This window comes from Astyanax mexicanus, chromosome 16 (genome assembly GCF_023375975.1).
Source record: "Astyanax mexicanus isolate ESR-SI-001 chromosome 16, AstMex3_surface, whole genome shotgun sequence".
NCBI classification, from domain to species: domain Eukaryota; kingdom Metazoa; phylum Chordata; class Actinopteri; order Characiformes; family Acestrorhamphidae; genus Astyanax; species Astyanax mexicanus.
Window position 1 is genome coordinate 29463698 of NC_064423.1, and position 20412 is coordinate 29484109.

The following is a 20412-nucleotide window of genomic DNA, read 5'->3' on the forward strand; positions in this document are numbered from 1 at the left end:
AGACCTGAACTTTAGAGTTAAAGAGAGGAAGTATTTATACATTCAAAAACTGCAGTTAATAAAGTTTAGTGCTTCACTTCATTACAATATAGAGACTTCTCTAAACATCAACCCCTCAGAGTAATTCAGTCCAAGATATGTAGAGTTTATACAAAAAGCACATCACAGTGCACTCAGCCTATTTAACATGTACATAGTTCTGGGAATGTGTTGTGCTCATCTGCACATTCTGAAGCATAATTACTGTTAAATAGCATTTAATTAGCATTTTGCAAAAATGTAGCATGTGCAATATTACACAAATATACATATGACTTTTATCAGTATTTTAAATTATGTGAATGTATAATAATTGTGCTTAAATGTACGGAACATGTTTAGATTTACCTCTATACAGTTAAATGTTTCCTGTTTGAACACATGTGATTACACATTTTCTACATTGTAGATTAATGTTAAAGACATGAAAACAATTAAAGGACACATATGGGATAATGTTCTAATACGAATAAGGTGCAGACGTATATAACATACTCTAACATATCGAACAATATAAAATATAAAAAAAAATACAATGTCAAAAAAATACAAAATACAAATTTACAATGTAAAAAAAGAAAAAAAGAAAGAAAACACATGGAATGAGAAGAGGTGCTACTTTTTCTTCATGCTGTGGTTCAGTTGATCAGGTTTAGATCAGGGGATTGTGGAGGACAAACATATAATTCCATACTTGTCCCCTAATTGTTTTCATATGTTTATTTTATTAATCTACAATGTAAAAAATAAATTAAATAAAGGAATAAAGAAAAACATGGAATGGTTGAGGATGTGTGTCCACTTTTTTGACTATACATGCTTTAATATAAATGTCTTCTATTTCAATGGCAACTACAATTGCCATTAAGATTTTACAGTAAAATGTTTACAGTGTAAGAACACTACAAATGAATTCTATACAACTGATTACTAAAATTATAATTATTGTTAATATACTTAGTATAACTTTATTTAATGTAGAAAAGAAATACTTATTTCAGACCCATTTTCCAAAGTCCAGCCAGGTTTTATGCATTTTAAAATATCATATTCCTAACCTTTTAAACTTTCGTTCCTTCAAACCCTCAGACATTTTCATAAACATAGCTGTGAGAATGAGCTCTGAGGTGTTTCTTCTGGAGCTCGCACCTCAGCCTTGAGCCTGGATGAGCTGCTCTTTCCCATGGCCCCCCTGCCTGTGCTGTCACCTCTGCCTTTAGTCCTGAGAAGCAGCTCCTGAAGGTGCCACCTCGCACCTCCTGCAGGATATATATTCTCCAGCTCCACTCCACAGCAGCATCATCATCATCACCACCAGCCACTCTCAGAACCTCCTCACTCAGAGCCAGAGCCATGGACAGCTCCTCCAGCTCACTCCTGCAGCTCCAGGATAACTCTGCCTTTCTGCTCGACTGCGAGAACCTTCTGGACCAAAGCCACAATGCATCTGACAACGGCTACTACAGCGCCTGCAGCAGCCTCTCTCCAGCTTCCTCCACAGACTCCTGCTGCTTCTCTCCTCCAGCCATCCAGCACGGAAGCTGGCAGCAGAACATTCCTGGAAACTTCCTGGAGAATCTTCCAGAGGGTTTCCAGTTTCAGAGCACCAGCGACCAAGAGGACAAGAAGGACAAAAAGAGCGCCAAGCCAGCCAGGAGAACAGGACGCCCGAGGTCCAAGTGTCCAGGGGTAAAGCGCCAAAGTGCAAGTGAGCGTGAGAAGCTGAGGATGAGGGACCTGACCAAAGCTCTTCATCATCTCAGAGGCTTCCTGCCTCCCTCAGTAGCTCCTGCCGGACAGACCCTGACCAAGATCGAGACCCTGCGCCTCACCATCCGCTACATCTCCCACCTGTCTGCCCAGCTGGAGCACAGCCAGCCAGAGGTTGAGGCTCATGAGAATCTTCCAGGATTTTCTGGGAAGACTGAAGCAGCTTCAAGTCCAGCAGTGCCAACAGTTTACCAGCCAGAGAACTTCAGCCAGGCCAGCCCACCCGCCCAGAGCCTCCCCACTCAGGAGTTCCTGAACATGACCTCTTCATATCAGGTATGTATTTTAATATAGTTTAATATAGATTTCTGGAGTTTTACACCAAATTCAAATTCAATAATGCAAAAATCTTGGAAAATCTGTTGAATTCAGCTGTAATTTCCATTATTCAGCATTTTAAAACTATGTATGAACCTTTATTGTCAAATATATAGATTAGAATACCTAATAGATGGTTAATTAACTATCCAATAATTGAGCAATGGTGTAGAATCTTGTATATCATGACTAATTTCTTCTTTTTTATTCTGTTTTACAGAATCCAGAATGCAGCCTTCCTCCATCTCCGGCTCAGGATTACTGGTTTCCCCAGCAGCAGTATAGTTGCTACTATGGACAATGCTAATGGTTATGAAGAACCAGAACAACGTGATATATATATATATATATATATATATATATATATATATATATATATATATATATATATATATATATATGTGTGTGTGTGTATATATGTGTTAAGATGCAGATGTATTTTAAAAGCTGTACATAGTTTATATTTTCTATATTAATTTATAATTTTGTACTGTAAAAAAGAGAGAGATATATTTATTGATTATTAATGATTGGGAAAATAAATAAATAAACACCCAATAGTAAAACAGTTGTGTGTGTTGTGTTTTATTTTTATTTATTTATTTATTTATTTGCTTTTGCATTTAAAACTTTGAATAACACATACATTTTTATTTAAAAATGTGAAAATTAATTCTGCAGAAATGCAGAACTTCCTAAACACAGATCAATGACAGACAGGTGAGTGACAGAGGTATCACGTTGTAATTAACACCTTAAAGGAAGCTCCCCCGCAGAGTTAAAAATAAGCTGGGCTGGATGGTAAACTCATTCTCACCACGTAGGGCTTTTAATGTGGCTCGTCAGTAAACAAACAGGAGGATTCAGCTCAGTGGGATTCCCTCTCTGATATGGAAGAGTCTGATCTCTCATTTCCTTTATTAGTCTGAGTGAGAGCGAGGGTCTGGAGGCCAAACATGAAGGTTAGGAGGATATTTAAATCAGTGGTTTAATTGAACTTGAATAGCTTATTTTTCTCGTTATTACATTGTTTTTAACTAATTACAAGACAATAGACAGTTTTCTGCATAGGGGTTAAGACAAATCATAGACTTTATTTTCCTTTCTATGGAAAATCTCCATTTAAAATGATGTGTAGTCCAAACCTAAGCTTAATCCCTTTCAAGGAAACTGACCAAACACCGCGTCTTATTTGAGATTGCAATTTGGAATTTCTGACTTAAAAAAAAAAGGAAAAAAAAAACATAAAAAACTCCCACTCAACTAGGAATTTCATTTAGGAATTTCAATTGGGAAGCTCTGATTAAGTCTGATCCTTAACCGCAAACTAAGGTTTTGACTTCAAATTAACATAACCAACTCAACACTATGAAACATTAATGGCACATTAATGTTTTTTTTTAGCTTTTAAATAAGATTATAGTTCAGTAGAAGTTACTGTAATCAGTGATCAGGCCACTGTTTGGAGAAGGTAATGACATTATGAATGTTAAAGCTGTTAACAGCTCTTTGTAGCTTGTTAAAAGTAATTCCAAGCTAAGAATTTCTACTTTTAAGCCTAGTCATATTACAGCACAAGACAGTGACTAACTATAGGCTTAATCCTAGTCTGGAAACCCAACAAATCATTTAACTTGGATATTTTACTAATTTTACATAATGTTACTTCATTGGTAGATCACTATATTTCTTAAGCATTTTTACTAACTTATTTTTACTAATTAAGTTTAAATTTTTCTTTTAATAGTGTGCATATCGTGTATCCTCCAACACAAAGCCAACACAAAATTCTATTGAATGAGCAAACAGAAGACTCAGAGATTCAACAATCTCCCACCATGATAAAGGCAGCGCTTAGACAGTTGCGCCACCCAGGAGCCTTACCGTGTTCTCAAAATGAGAAATATTGGACTTTAAAATTCAACTTACAATGCTTCCACCTGCCAAACCATGGTTTATAGTGTTTTTATATGGCTCTCTTCCTGTTGGACGTGTCTGCAGAACTGCAGCAGGGACAGCTGCCTTCCTGAGCTCAGTATAAAGGTGTGTATGAGTGTATGCACAAGCTCAATTGAAAACACCCTGTCCTAACACTGACAGTGTCGCAGCTGTTCCCAGACACAACAGTGACACATCGCACTTCCCCTGTCCATCTGTGCCGGGTGTCCTGTCTGCTTCCTCTCAGCACTGAGTCGTTACAGCAGGGTTTAATCAGCGTCTGATTCACGAGGATCATCACACTGATTAAAGCTTATTTGGGATTATTATTATATATTTTTTACCTGCTTACTGCAAAAAACTTCTACTTAGGCTATGCATTAGCTTTATATACAGTACTGTCCGGTTATGCTTAAAAACAGCCTTTGTCCATAATAACTTTGCCTGTAAATTAACATACAGATTTAGCAGTGTGTTCCTGTGTGGGTGTGGCCATGGTAAAACAAACAAAAAAACTCCTGTAGAATTTTTGCAGTCACCAGAAATTTACAGTATTTTTACAGGGTTACTATTGTAAATTATTTTTACAGTTAATTCTTGTAAAATTCATTATGGTGTTCTAATTTAGAATACTTAAAAAATAAAATAACTGTTAAATAAACAGTATCCTTCAAATTTTAAAGAATCCTTGAAGAGGTCTGCAGCCCCAGAGTACCTACTGTAAATCTTGTATTATGCTAGTTAACTTATATAATTTATAATCTGCTGTAATATGTGCTGCATGTTTTTTTTCTGTAAAAAATACAGCTCTTAAAATATTAAGAGACCACTTCAGTTTCTGAATCAGTTTCTCTGATTTCACTCTTTATAGTTATATGTTTGAGTAAAATGAACATTGTTGTTTTATTCTATAAACTACAGACAAAATGTCTCCCAAATTCCAAATACAAATATTGAAATTTAGAGCATTTATTTGCAGAAAATGAGAAACAGCTAAAAAAAAAAAAAAAAGATGCAGAGCTTTCAGACCTCAAATAATGCAAAGAAAACAAGTTCATATTCATAAAGGTTTAAGAGTTCAGAAATCAATATTTGGTTCAATTACCCTGTTTTTTTTATAACAGTTTTATGCATCTTGGCATGTTCTCCTCCACCAGTCTTACACACTGCTTTTGGATAACTTTTTGCAACTTCTGGTGCAAAAATTCAAGCTTTAGGCAGTTTAGCTTGGTTTGATGGCTTGTGATCATCCATCTTCCTCTTGATTATGTTCCAGAAGTTTTCAATTTGGTAAAATCAAAGAGCCTCATAATTATTGTGGTCTCTTGGGTTTTTCTAGAGCTATGTGTCTACAATAAATTTTATAGCAATTAACAAATCAAATTAAATTACATGAACCCGATCAATAATAAAATGTTCATTATCTAAGATTGGTGACTTTTTAATTCTATTCTTACTCAAAAGAAGCTCAAAACAAAAAAATATATATTTTTGATCATTTTAACATGACAAGTTTAAAGCAATCCACATTTTAGTACATTTCTCTGTATTTAAATTTATCTGTAAAATGAATGGGTTTTTATATATTCTTTTCTGATTGTCCTGTAATATATGTATATATACAGTTCAATAAACATTTACAAGGATTAATCCTGTATACAGACCTCTGTGTCTTTAGAATGTGACAGGGATGAATTATTTAGCTACTAGCAGACATAATTCCATATTTAACATATTTATGACTACCACCACCTGGTATAAAGACATTTTACAATTGTTCAGCCTCATTATAACATTTTCTGCCTCAATATTGTTCTTTGCATAAATTATTTATTTATATAACAGGGTTGAAATGTTGAGTCTGACAATCTCCATGCAAACATGAATTTTAGGTTAAGAAAGGTGACTTAAAAAAGCTTTATCTGATTCCTTACATTAAAGTAGTAATGTAATAAGACAAGAACTCAAATGGGTTTAGTTAATATAATTATTTTAATGAAATATATAGATACAGCACATATAATAAAAGAAATAAAAAAGGTTCTCAGGCTGAGTTCTCAGTTAGCCACTGCATCACCAGCTGCTTGTTTTCAGAAACCCACTTCATGTTAGCTTTGGTGGTCTCTATGGCCTGATCCACCGCCTGCGCTGCAGACCCGAATCCAGCTGCTACGTTTTCTTCTTTAAACTGCTGTAGCTGATGATGAGACACAGACAGAGGTTCACATCTGCACCGCCATTTCTAAAGCTATTCTAGAGGATTATTCTAGCAGGAGTAAATGAAAGCTAAAGCAGGGGGAAACGTACCTGTTCCAGCTCGAATTCTGTGGAGAACCTCTTAGTGACCCCAAGAATGAGTCTTGAAAATGAGAGAGATCCACCATAACTGCAAAACACACAAAGTCCACAGGTTAATGTATTGTTTATGGGCAGATATGTGGAAAAGTAGATTTTACTCACTCGTTAAGAATATAATTCCATTTAGCTCTGATGAAGTCCCACGCTAACGGCTGACCAATTACATTTCCAGCAATATATACAATTACGTAAGTGGCATCCTGCTTCCGTATCATATCCGGGTCTAATGAATAATCCAGGTACCTTAAATAGAAGACAATACACTTTTTAGTTTAGTGAAAGTAAATTAAAAACAAATTAAAACCCATAAATAGCCGATCTCTCGCGACATGTTTGTTGTCTGTAGTGTACTAGAGCTATAGTAAGGCTAATATAGCTTGCTAACAAGCTAACTGCATGTCTAAATCATTACATCATTTTAATTAACTATACCTATTAAATTTATTACCTGTTGTAAAGAAAAACTAAAAAAACTAAAAAAATATTTTAAAAGCTAATTTATGCTTTTATTAAAAAATCTACTTTACATTAGTTTTTTCCTTACAGCTAGTTTGAAGAGAAACTATGTTATCTGCATTTTAGATTTTGTGATATGTAATGCAGTTATTCTATTCTAGTTATCCTATTACAATTTTATTCAGTTTTAAATCAATTCAAATAACTATTTTTTATTTCTATTTGAGTATGTATTATTCTGAAGTAACAGTACTTTTACTTGATTTCTGTTTTTGGTTACTCTAATCATGTCTGAGTGTGAGCGAGTTCAGGCATACCGTTAAATTAATACAAAAAAACGTGTGTCCAAAAGGACAATTTCTTACAGGAGAAGAAACAAATCCTATTAACTTTCAATAAATGTCAAAAAACAAAGATTTTAATCTAAATTATATTTTTAGGAGCATTTCTATTGCTCCATTTATTGTGAAATGGACATAAATTTGGACAAACTATAAAGAAAAATGGCTTTATTCAACTACATAATTCAAATTATGTCAAAAAGTGAGACACAACGCAAATTCCAGGATATACAGGAGATACATTTTTTGTGCAACAGTGATTTAATTATCCAACCAACAGTCCAGGCCATCCAGACTGGACTAGACTGTATATGTGTGTGTGAGCTCACCTGTTCAAAAGCCAGGGTTTCTTGGTGCACGACAAACCATACATCAGCTTATCTGCTTCAGCAGCATTACTGCTGTTCTTGTACATCTTCCAGCCAAATTCCCACTCCGCCGCTCCTCCAGCAGCGATGGCATTACAGTACACTGTTGTCTTCATATTGGAGTGAATCCTGTAGAGAGATCAGACAGGTAAAATCATTACAAAATAATATATTCATCTTATGTTTCTTCTTTATAAGAAAAATGTTTTTCCTTTATTACTTTAGTTTCAGATCACAGGCTCATTCATTTGACTGAATAAAGATCTCATGGTCAATACTAAATAGTATAAATTAAAAGCAAACATTTTTTGGGTACATTAAGCGACATTAAGCTTTATGAAGGTACGGTGTAGATACTGCTGTTCATTTAAAAGGTGAACTTAGAACATTTCTTACGGGTTCTTGTCTGGATTCTCCATCCACTGGCGGAACCACGCTTTGGTTAAATCTGCAAGTCCTTCTACCTCTGTTGTGCATCCAAGTGTGATGGCATTAACCTGGTTGTATCTGTGAAGATTTGTTTAACAGGATACTGGTAAGCTTTGTATTTATGTATGTATGTATACAGTGTGCTGCACATACTGTATACACTCATCAAAAAATAGTTGCACCCAGAAGGAATCTGGTACACTATTCCAACAGGACAATGCCTGTCCACATACTGCAGCTGTGATCTCAAGAGCTTGCCTTTAAGACACAGATGCTGTACCGTCGTCAGCCACATTGTCAGATCTATGGCTGATTGAAAATGTGTGGGGTGATATAGGACAAACTCCAACACTCCGCCTCTACCACAAAATCTGCAGGAAATATGTCAATAGTCGACCTGCCTTGGATGGATTACCACAGGAACACCATTAGGTACCTCTACAACTCCATGCTCAGATGTTTAGCATGTTGCAGTGTTACACATTTATTACACACTACTTCTGCATGTGTGCCTCAATAAATATAATGACCAAGAGTTATATCCCATATCAGTCTAAACCTTTCTAATGCCCGGATCAGACTACACGATTTTAGCCTGATTTTGACCCGATTTTGTCGGCGGCGACACATTGCGTGCGTCGGATCCGAATTTCATTGTCGTGAGCGACAAAGGTCCGTGTAGTGTGACACAATCAAAGAGCAGTAATTTGACGTGAGCGACGCTGTCGGAGCGTCCGACGGAAAGACTAGCATGTTAGAATTTTTTGTATTTTATCACCTAGTTTGACACATGCTGCTCCGTGAAGCGCTCCCTGACTCTGACCAATAGGAAGACGGAGCGCTCTGTGACGCACAGATGTAAACACGGGAAAAGAAAGCAGGACATAGCTCCTGCAGTTCACTGGACCAGAGAAACAGAAGAATAATCTAATAATCATCTAATAATCTACTTCATCCATGAGATATTCTGTTTACATTCACTGAAACCTTAGTAGCTACATCTTTAGTTCTCTCTGGAGTACAAAAAGCATGTAATGTCCATTTGGGTCATTCAGGAATGAGCCCACAGTCCCTTTTCCCCCTTTTTTAAATTTTTTTTCAGCACAAAAGCGCTTCCATCACGTAAAGGGCTTCTGTAGCCGTGATCGTCAGAATCTGTGCTTCTCCCCCGCGATGACCTACGAACTCACGCGAGGACGCGGACAATGACTGTCGGTGACTAATGTGTAGTGTTGCCAGTCCCCTGAGAACGACGCAAAACGAAAATGACTGCTTAATCTGACATAGTGAACATTGTGAGGGACAAAAATGTTGTGTAGTCTTAGCTTGGCATTAGTCTAAATCATTTATTCCTCCTGGTAACCTTCATCTTCCTTCTGAATAGAATTGCAATATAACACTTCCTTCTGTGTGCAACTGTTTTTGCAAATGACCAATAGAAATGGTTTCAACGTATTAATTTAATCTACAAGTGTTTTTTTTTAGAAAACAGAAATTTGAGGATCTTTACTGGTCAGTGTGACTTGATGGAATCTCCGTCCAGTCAGAGGTGACGTTCCTGAAGTACTCCACCAGGGGTTGAACTTTGCCCCGCAGGTACTTCTACAGTTTTTAAAGAAAAGTGAGTTTTAGATTTAAGATTATAATAAGTTGTTCAGATGTTTTAAGTATATTTACAGTATAGGCAGTGCTGCTTCATTCAAACCACAGATCAGTGTACCTGCAGTGCTCCATAGACTTCAGACCGATCAAACATTAGAAAGAAGTAATTGAGGTTTTTGACGGCGGCCTCCCACGGCATGTACTCTTTCTCCTCAGAGAGAAACTTGGTGGTGTTCAGAGCCACCGTTGTGCTGATGATCTTCGCCCTTAAGATTACACAAAGAAAATCAAATCATTGTTTTAATTTAGACAATACAGATAGAGAGGTTTCACCAGAAACGTTTTTATCTGAAACTGTAAAAACTACATACAGGAAAAGCCATACCTTGCCAAGTTGAACGCATCATCCACAATCTGAGCCCTGCTTATTACAGGTATGTCCTGCAGACAGGAAAAAGAAACAGATACGTTATCAGGGGTATAATGAAGCATTGTGACATGCCCCAGCTCCCAAGAGAATTGAAGTAAAAATCACCAAAAATGGAAATACTTCTATTTAACCCCCAAAAAATTATTTAAGTTGAGTAACAAATTACATTTCCTTCATTACTGTCCATTACTCTTCAGCTGAGACAACTTATACAATGATATTTTTTATTCAAAATAATGGAGAAATTCAGCAGCACAGTAGTTTAAGCCTAAGCAGTACTCATAAAATAGTAAATTAAATGCATGCCAATATTTATACAAGAAGCATTTATACAAAATGCATTTTGCATTGTTTATACACTTAAGAATAAAAAAAAATAATTAAAATGAAATTGTGAATCAAATTGTGGGTAGAGTGCTTCGTTACACCCCTGTGAATTATATTTTAAACACGTTGAGTATGACTGAAGATCTTACCGAATGATCTGTAGATAACTGTGAGAGAAGACGTTCCCAGTTTTGAGGATCATAGTTAACCCTGTAAAATCCTGAAACGTTCACGTTGGCCAGAACCCAATCACTGTTCGTCTTCATAGGATCATGAGTAGCTGTGAAGATACAAATGTGGAAAGATTATTAATAAAACAATGCTAAAATGTTTTAATTTTAAAAATTAAAACAGCTTTTGGTTACTGTCATTAGTACCTGTTTTCTCGAGCAGCCAGTGCTGACCCATGGCAGTTCCACTCTTCATCCACTTGATGGGCACGAACCACTCATAACTACAACATAAAATAAATAGGAAAGGGGGATCATGTCCCATCATCTTCAGTTATATTAAAAAAAAAAAAAAACATTTTACTATATAAAGGCATATTACTAATTAACACTCCAGAACCCTATAGTAATTTATAGGTATTTAAGTGAGGTGGGTAGATGGATTGGATGCCCAAAGTCCCATGACTTTTGGCATGTAACAGAACCTTGTATATAACAAATCTATGCGAATCTGTACAATATCAATACCCAAAACAGTGTTAAGAATGTTAGGTTATAACCTTAAAAAATAGCATTATCTCTTTTTGATACACAGTATTATAAACATACTTGTATGCAGATGATCTGCTTGGTTTTGTATCTGCATCCAACAGGAAGTGATTCTGGGTGATGCTTCCTGTTTGGGTGTCGATGGTGACCACTGGGAAGCCCATCTGGAGAATCCAGCGATTCATGATTTCAGTTATGGTGGCTGGAAGATTGACCTCTGGATCGGCGTCGACCACCTTTCAAAAGAACAGTTTTAAAATTATTATAAAAATGTAAAGTGTGTAGGATGACCTGTGGCCACATGTAATGTTTTTAATTTGACAAGGCTCCATCTGGCCTTTTATTCAGCAGGATAATGCTCACTCACACATGGCAGGGGGTTCTCAGGACCATCTCTTTGCATGATTGCAACACTTACTTGGCCTGTGCGACTGGCAGATTATTGTCAATCAAGCATTTCTGGTACCAGTGGGGATGCCAGCTTTGGCAACCTACAAGTGTGCATGCAGGATCTACAGGCCCAGCTGCAACATGCCAAACTGTATCTCATTTTGTATCCATACCAGAGGTGGTCCAACAGGGTACTGGAGCCTTCTTTCAACTGTACAGTTTTTCTTTAATGAATTTGTCACTCTATTTTTCGGACTATAACGCACACTAGATCATAAGATGCACTCTTAATGATTTTCTGGTTTATTTCTGGTCGATTTTCTGGTGTATTTTCATACATAAGGCGCACCGGATTATGAAGCACATTAAGCAACACTAGGAAGGATGCCTACATCGAAGTGAGCAAGGGTGTCGCCATGTTTCCCTTCTATTGGGGAAACGCCTAAGTAAACAAAAATGGTCATTCTTAAAAAATTTATATATTTTAAAGTCAAACAAGCACTGGATGTTAATCTACACAGATTTCTCTCCTGAAAACTGTTTACGTGAGTGAGTAAAGCACCTCAGTTTATTTACAGTAAGCTTCGATTTCCAATATTTTGTCTAAGCGGGATGTAAATTCTCCTGATAGCTTTAGACTGAAGAACCCTATATGCTTCAGTAAGCCTTAACCTCTGAACAGCAAAAGAGCTAGCACTGTGGTTAGCGGCTAATGCTAATGCTGCTGCACCCAGCCTTAATGCTGGAGAAACTTCATTGAAAACTCACCCTTATAATGCTGTACTTCAGCAAAGTGGCTTTACTGCTCCTTCTTAATACCTGACTGGTAGAATTCATTCATGAGGCGCATTGAAAGGATTTTAAGTGCGCCTTATAGTATGAAAAATACAGTATATATAAATATAAATATATATTAAAAATGTCATGATTACGTTCACACATATAAAGCTTCATTCCTGTGTGTACATCTTTTGCTTATTTCTAAAACACCATACTCAAGGTGGTCTTCACCACACTTCCAAACGTACCTCCTGAAGTTTCCCCCACAGGTCAGTGTACACTGTGTTCCCGTACGCAAACTGCTTCAGATAGGCCTGTGGAGGCAGAGCATCACAAATTCATCTCTGCTCAGTTTTTAATCACCATGCTGTTCATCTACTGTTCACACTGTAAAATCACCTACACTGAGTCCTCTGGCAAACACTGGCTCAGATAAGAACTCTGACAGCATTCTTAACACAGCGCCGCCCTGCAGTTCACAACAGAGCACAGATTAACACAACTATCAACCACAGAGCATCACACTGTAGATCAGAATTTACACTGTAACACATTTCACAGGGTCAGAGACAGTGGGACTGGGGTACCTTGCTGTAGGTGATGGTGTCAAAGAGTGCACTAATCTGTGCAGGAGTTTTGACGTCTTCTTCCAGGGAAGAAAGTGGATGAGAAGTTGCCAGAGCATCGGCTGCAAAAGCTTTATGAATCTCCTTCAGCACCATCAGATCTTTCTGGAATGGAAACAGTTACTGGCTTGAAAGCAGCTTCTGATATGATAACTGGGTTATGATCTTGTGTGATTCATCAGCTTTGTCTTTGCTATTTCTGTTAAACAGGGGGTTTAATTGACTACCCTGGTGAAAAAAAATATATACTTAATTGTACTTAAAACATATTGAGAAATATGCTGTAAAGTATGCTGTAAATATACTCACAGATTTATGTACTTACTTAAAATTAAAAGTACATTAATATTATGCTTTCATCAAATTCTTGAGTAAACATTAAACATACTTTTTAAAAAGTAAATACATTTGTAACATGCAAAAAATTGTAGGACAGTATACTAAAATATATTTTTATACCCAACGAAGTATACTAGAAGTGTGCTACTGACAAAAGACAGGCACAAGACGTATATTTGTAAATATATGTAACATCAATTCTTAGTACATTTCTAATATACCTGGTGTATAATAGTGATACAGTTGTAATACTCATTAAATGTATTATAATTTTACTGTGAGCATATTTAAAATATGAGGTTGCATACACTACATAAATGAGTCTGTTTAAATGTTACTCATATATATTTAAAATAGTTCCATTTTAGTACAGTTAAGCACATTTAGCACAATTTAAATAAGACTTTTGTACTATTTTTATACAATTAAACATTACAGAAAAAAACACTCTTTAAATATACTGATTAATAATGTAGCTTCGAGAACACTTTAGTACACTTTAGCATAATAATGCTAAGTATATTTTAATCTTCTTTTTTCACTAGGGTACATGACTGGTAGATGGGTAAAACAGTGCTTACAAGATTCCAACTGGGTTGAGCATAATCTGCCCCGAGATATGAAGCGTATGTAGCAAAGCCTTCATTCAACCACAGATCGTTCCACCATTTCATGGTCACAAGATTTCCAAACCACTAAAATAATAAAACATCATTAACACATCATTCACGTAACTGGACATTTAGGCATGAATTCATTTCATACAGCCAAACAACAGAGTTTTGAAATGTTCGTACCATGTGTGCGAGCTCATGAGAAATTACTATCGTCACCCATTCTTTATCTCCATTAGAAGACATTATGGGGTCGTACAGAAGAGCGGTTTCTCTGTAAGTGATTAAACCCCAGTTCTCCATGGCTCCTGCACTGAAATCAGGCAGGGCGATCTGATCTGTAAGAAGAGAGAGTGATGGATGGATCATAATGTGGCTTTATATGTAGTCATGAGATTCTAATCTACCATCTTGAAAATGTGTTTGGCACCCCAAATATATTTGGAAAATTCTGGGAAATAATTCAATTATTTGTTCTAAAAAAAACCAATCACATTTTAGGGCTTTTATTGTTGTCTTGTTACCTTTTGTAAATGTATTATGATGTTATTATTTTTTACTACCATGTTATTATAATTGTATTACCCTTGTGTTAATAAAATATAATTGTAATGTTGTTCCAATTGAATCCAGTTCTATTAAGAGGCACAGAGAGAAAGGCTGAACACGAGCACAGGGACAGTGCAGAACCGGTTAAGTTAAATCGGCCAGTTAAATCCAGTTCAAACCCAGTGGTGTGCAGTGAGGCCCTTCTAACCCTTCAGAGAAGGGGTGACAATAAATGCATGTAAATAATTACATAATTTTTTTATCAGGAAATATATTTCATAGCTATTGTAAGCGTAAGAATTTATTTTATACATGAACTAAAATGAAAAAAAAAACAGCAACTAATTTAAAACATTAGTCTGTGTTTTTTAGTTGCTACAGGACTCTTATCTGACTGATCTTTGTATATTAAGTGTTTGAGTTATTGATAATAAAAGAAGAAGAAGAGGTAGAAAAAGAAACCAGTACTTTGCTTTGCAAGAAATTTAAAGTGTCCTATTCTATTGGCAATGTCTTTTTAGTGTAGATTTTTATACCGTAGTAAAAAAACAACCCTTTTTTGATCAATTTTGCACTGGAGATTCATACCTGATTTAGACAGTGGATATTTTGAGTTGTAGTAGTTCTGAAAGAAATCAAGGATGTTGCCAGTGATGGTGAGAGCATAATCCCCCTGTCCAGCTTCAATAGCTTCCCTCCGAGCCCAGATTCTGATCTGAAAAACAGGTAAAATTACATTGATCATTAAATTAAAAATGTACTATTCTTTTTGAAACAATACATTGCATACAGAACATAATGAACATGAACCGAACTTAAAATAATACAATCAAACCACAGAGAAAAGGTTTTATCTTCTTACCAAAACCTCAGCTCCTGCTGGAGACCTGATGAAGGTAAAGTCGCTGACGACGAAAGCTAACAGGTACGTGGACATCTTTTCAGTTGGATCAAACTTGGTCTGCAGAACTTGTTGGTTGTTGAGGGTGATCGTCTCTGTGCCTGAACAACAGAAGACACAAACGTAACTAAAGCATTTTCATTACATTACATTAGATTTGGCAGATGCTTTTGTCCAAAGCGACTTACAATAGTCAAGTACAATGTAAAATAAGTTTAAAGGTAAAACATCTTTGGATTGGGAAAAAGGATGTCAAAGGGGAAAAAGGAGGTCAAATAAATGTTCTTTATTATAATGCAAATAATCAGGCTGAATGATCTCAGTGGTGAGGAGGGAGGAGTACTTTTACTTTATTTAATTATTTATTTTAAGTTTATATGGAAAACTCAGTTTTTATATTTTTTAAAACAGGCGCTTTGATAATGTTATAAGATGTCCAATGTAAAACATGTATCTACTAAATGGTGACTGTACAGGAGAGGGATAAAAAGTATAACAAAAGTAAATGTAAATAAGTGTTTATTCTAAGTAACTTTAGAGCATTTCTATTAATTCATCCACAATTATTCACACAGTGTAAAATGTCAGATATAGATTGGACATTAGACAGCATTAATGAGGTCATATATGTAAAATAAGCTGTCAAAAATAAATTTTCAATTGAATTATCGATATTAGAGATGGACTAAAATTAAATATGGCATGAACAGGATTTGAACAGGTCTTTTCACTTCTTTGGTCAAATAGCTGAATCATTTTAGTAGCTATATAAATTAAATCCTTCAGGACTATCTATCTGTCTGTCTGTCTGTCTGTCTATCTATTCTGTGCATCCCTAATTCACATACATACAAAGTCAACAGCAGTTTAGCTCCACCCACCCACTCTACTGGTGTTATAAGAAGTGTTTTATTAAAAAATGAAGATTTCTTTTTTTAGTGCCTCAGGGTTTAATTATTGGACCTTTGATCTTTGTACTTATCACTGCACTCATAGATCTTGTTATCATGGATTATCAGTGATATAAATGTTCATACTTATGCTGACAATGTGCAGTTATATTATTGCTTTTATAGCAGTGTAAAGATCAGTACACACATTTAAGAAAGATCCAAAGCATACATTTTTTATTTGAAATGTAATTAAATATTTTTAGTTAGTGATTGAGTTTTATTTTGCAGCTTTATTGGGATATCATAGCAACCCCTTAGCAACACTTTACCAAACAAGTTGTAACTGTAAAACAACTGCATAGCAACCCCATATCAACCACCAAACAATATACACAGTCATATCAGGACACTTTATCATATAGGATCACTTTGTAGTTCTATAATAACTGAAGACTGTAGACCTGTAATTGTGTTTCTCTGCGTGCTTTATTATACTCGTTTCACCCTGTTCGATCTTCAGTGGTCAGGACCCTGCAGGATCACCACAGATCAGAGCAGGTGGATCATTCATTCTCAGCACTGCAGTGAATGCGCTAGAATGGTGGTGGTGTGTAAGTAGTGTGTGTTGTGCTGGTATGAGTGAATCAGATACAGCAGTGCTGCTGGAGTTTTTAAACACATCACTGTCACTGAGTCCACCAACCAGAAATATATGAAAAACATTTTCTCCTTTTTTAAGCTTTGATTTGATCAAATGTAGGAAATGTCCCCTTACCCTTGTCCATGCCATTAGATAGAGCCACTGTGTCGAGTGGGTGAATGAGGGTCATGTGGAAGACGGCCTTCATCGCCGGCTCATCAAAGCATGGGAAAGCTTTCCTCGCATCGGTCGGCTGCATCTGTGTAGTAGCAACAACTCTACCCAAAACAACCAGCAGATATTCAGATATAAGTTATTATCAGAAGAAACTTTCAGCCTAATACAGGTGTCTAATTCAGACCTGGAAGCCTCTTCAGGTGTTCTAAAGCAGTGGTTCTCAAACTGTGGAACGTGAATGACTCGTGGTACCATAAACATGCCAACGTGGTGCACCAGATGGATCCAGTAAAAAAACAGAAACTTATTTCTACGTTTATTTTTCTGTGTTTTATTTTTTTAGTGCTGACACTTAACATGTGAGATTTGATTCCTGAACAGTAAATTAAAAGGTAAGATAAGCTTGCCATCAGCTACCGGAGTCCTGAGAAAGCACAATGGGCCTTGCTCTCTCTGGGAGGGTAGATGGCGCTCTCTCCGCACATCACTCCCAAGGGTGATGTCGCTCAGCACAAAGTGTCTGTGAAAAGAGGCGGTGTCTGACTTCACATGTATCAGAGGAGGCATGTGCTAGTCTTTATCCTCCTGGTGTTGGGGCATCACTAGTGATAGGGGGAGTACTAATGAGTAGGCTGGGTAATTGGCCGTGTAAATTGGGGAGAAAATGGGAAAAATAATTAAATAAAATAATTTAAAGATAAGATACAGATAAAGATGTGAAACTGCTGTTTTAGCTGTAATTTCAAAAAGGATTACTGTTAAAAGAACTGCACTGCAAAAAAAAAAGTGAAATTAATTTTAAGGCAGTAAAACTAATTTTTTCTCTGTTAAGAATTTTGGTTTTACTAAGCATTAGTAAGCGTAAGATTATTTGGCTCATTTATTTAGTAATACTGATCTTAATCAGCCTTACTTAGAAATTGTTTACTAATTTTAAGCAATTTGAACTCAAAATAGGCACAAAAAAGTCAATGTTATTCTGATTTATGTGTACAAATGTATTAATTTAAGTATTACTTCACTCATTTTGAGACTTTGCATTTGCTTATTTTAAGAAATCTTACTAAGAAAAAATTGCTTACATCATTGGCTGTTCTTTTTCTTAATATAAGCTTATACATCTCAGTATAAATATAATTTGTCTAGTTTTTGCCATTGTATATTTTGCAGTGAAGAACAAGTGGGAGTGTTCAAGTGGAAAAAGGTGGAGTCATAGTTTTGCCCACGGTCTTCCGAATGCAGTCAGCTACATCTTTTTAGAAAGGTGTTTTTATCCAGAGTTGCCAGATTTGGCTTGCTTTAAATTATAGTCACAGATGAAATGTTGCAAGGTGTCTTTTTTGGAACTACTTTCAAAATGTATCACAATTCCAATACAAATAAAAATACAATTCTAAACAAAGTATTTCAAAAATAGTATGAATTAGAAATTAAAGGCTGCTTTACACACAGATTGAGAAATACTGCTCTAAAGCAATTGGGTTGAAGCAGGTGTGCCTGAGCAGGAAAAATACCAAACTGTGTTGGAATCCAGACCACAAAGACAATGATTAAACAACGTTTTGAGCAACATGATAAAGAGTTTACGATGTTGCCCTCTCCTTCAACTTCTGCCAGATCTCATTTTACTTAAGCACATGCCACATAATAGTGTCTTTACCTCACAACCTAAAAACACAACCTAAACCTAAATGTCACTGCCTCAGAACATCTCCAAATCATCTAGCTGTTTGTGTGAGGTGATCATGGCATGCAGTACTCAATACCCACCAAAAGGTTCTCCAAACAGAGCAACCTGTAACCCAACAACACCCATGCCTCATTAATGTACTCCATAGAAGTCTCAACTCTAAAGTTACAGGACTGGAAAGATCTACTGCTAAAGTTTTTGGTGCCAAAGATCACAGAACACCTTCAGAGTTTACATGAAGTCCATGCTTCAATTGGAAACTCAGGACAGTTTTGGCCTAGGTCATATAAGGCTGATGGTTTTAATGTTATGGCTGATTGCAGTATAACATCTACAAACAGCTGCCTTAAGTTTATGGTTACATATAGATTTATGCTCAAATCATGTGTACCTAAATCTGTCAGTTTCACAGTTTAAACCTAAACACATTTACATAAGTATGCAGTCTTACTTACTTCTTCACTCCATTCTCAAAGTATTCACTTCTGTAAAATCCTCCAAGGTCATTGGCCAGTTCTCCCTGGAATTCCATGTAGAGCCAGTAGATCTTCCCAACCTGCAGGGTCTCGCTGAGCTGAATCACCAGATACTGGGTTTCCACTTCAAGCCATGTTTTCTTTATAGCTGGAGCTTCAGCGCCCTGCAGACCGGTCAGCTTGGCATGGTGTCCTTCTGGAGTCAGAGTGTAGTTGAGTTTGTTGGAGTGAATGAGGATCAGACCTGTTTCTTTCACACATGTGAAGGCCACTCCTGAATGTCCAGTGAAGATGTACATGCCGTTGGCGTCCGGCACAAGTCGAGGCCACAGGGTTATATTGTAGTACTGAGGAGAGAGAGTGCCGGGTAACCTGTAGCTCTTCCACTGGTCGGTCTCGTTTATTTGAGGTTTCTCCACAGTTCTGGACTTCTCATTGTGGTAGACCACCGATAAAGCGATGATAGTGGCCACGGCTGCAACAGCAAGAACAATCAGAGTGATCCCTACCGACTTGCTAATGTACAAACCTTTCCCCATGATTGCAGGTTTAAGGAAGGTCTAAGGAGGCATTTCTGTCTTATATATGCTCTCCAAGGAAGGAAGTGAAACAAGTTAATGTGTGACTAAATGGGTGAGGAAGATTTGTAATCATAAATTCAGAGATAGGAGAAAAAAGTCTGCTGACAGCTACAAACTCTGGCCACTTCCCTACGTCAGAAAGGTAGAATCATATAAACATAGAACAGAATGTAATGAAGGTAAAGATTATTCCTTTGTTGTAACAATGCTTTTTGGCAGTAAATCTTGTTCCATTGGAAATAATTGGAAACCATTGTAAGTCCCCGTTTTAAATGGTGCTACATGGTAAGGAAAATTGATTTGTGGGATGAGCAGCAGAGCTCAGTCTGACTGGCAGCACCTGTGAGCATGGGCTCTGCTACAGTGAACAGTAGAGGTTTCTCCAAAGCTCCAAGCTTTGCCATCAGCTGCCGGCGCTCAGAGGGAGCACAATTGGCTTTGCTCCCTCCGGGTGAGTAGATGGCGCTCTCTCCCCATCACGCTTAAAGGTGGCGCTGTGCGGCACGAGGCGTCTGTGAGTGGATGAATTGGAACCTAGCCGCTGTGCTTTTCCTCAATGATTCATCCGCAGCAGCTCGAAAAAAGGGGTGATTGACTTCACACGTGTCGGAGGAGGCGTGTGCTCGTCCGCATCCTCCAAGGGTCGCAGGTGCCGGGGCCG

The 20412-nt window shown here is 36.8% G+C and overlaps 2 protein-coding genes across 2 annotated transcripts; one reads left to right on the forward strand and one right to left on the reverse strand.

Moving 5' to 3' along the window:
• Positions 1 to 1348: 1348 nt before the first annotated feature.
• On the forward strand, positions 1349 to 2489 carry mespaa (mesoderm posterior aa). The gene is made up of 2 exons (XM_007246214.4): positions 1349 to 2085; positions 2348 to 2489. Exons 1-2 carry the CDS (start codon positions 1393 to 1395, stop codon positions 2432 to 2434), a joined length of 780 nt encoding a protein of 259 aa, XP_007246276.2. The 5' UTR covers positions 1349 to 1392; the 3' UTR covers positions 2435 to 2489.
• Positions 2490 to 6038: 3549 nt separating this feature from the next.
• Positions 6039 to 19743, reverse strand: LOC103045941 (aminopeptidase N). The gene is made up of 20 exons (XM_022669886.2): positions 19150 to 19743; positions 16963 to 17105; positions 15256 to 15395; positions 14982 to 15108; positions 14028 to 14182; positions 13812 to 13925; positions 12853 to 12996; positions 12669 to 12734; positions 12514 to 12579; positions 11156 to 11331; positions 10754 to 10830; positions 10526 to 10656; positions 10005 to 10060; positions 9738 to 9885; positions 9528 to 9619; positions 7985 to 8095; positions 7550 to 7717; positions 6526 to 6666; positions 6373 to 6451; positions 6039 to 6262 (listed from the first exon to the last, which is right to left on the reverse strand). Exons 1-20 carry the CDS (start codon positions 19707 to 19709, stop codon positions 6110 to 6112), a joined length of 2847 nt encoding a protein of 948 aa, XP_022525607.2. The 5' UTR covers positions 19710 to 19743; the 3' UTR covers positions 6039 to 6109.
• Positions 19744 to 20412: the final 669 nt, after the last annotated feature.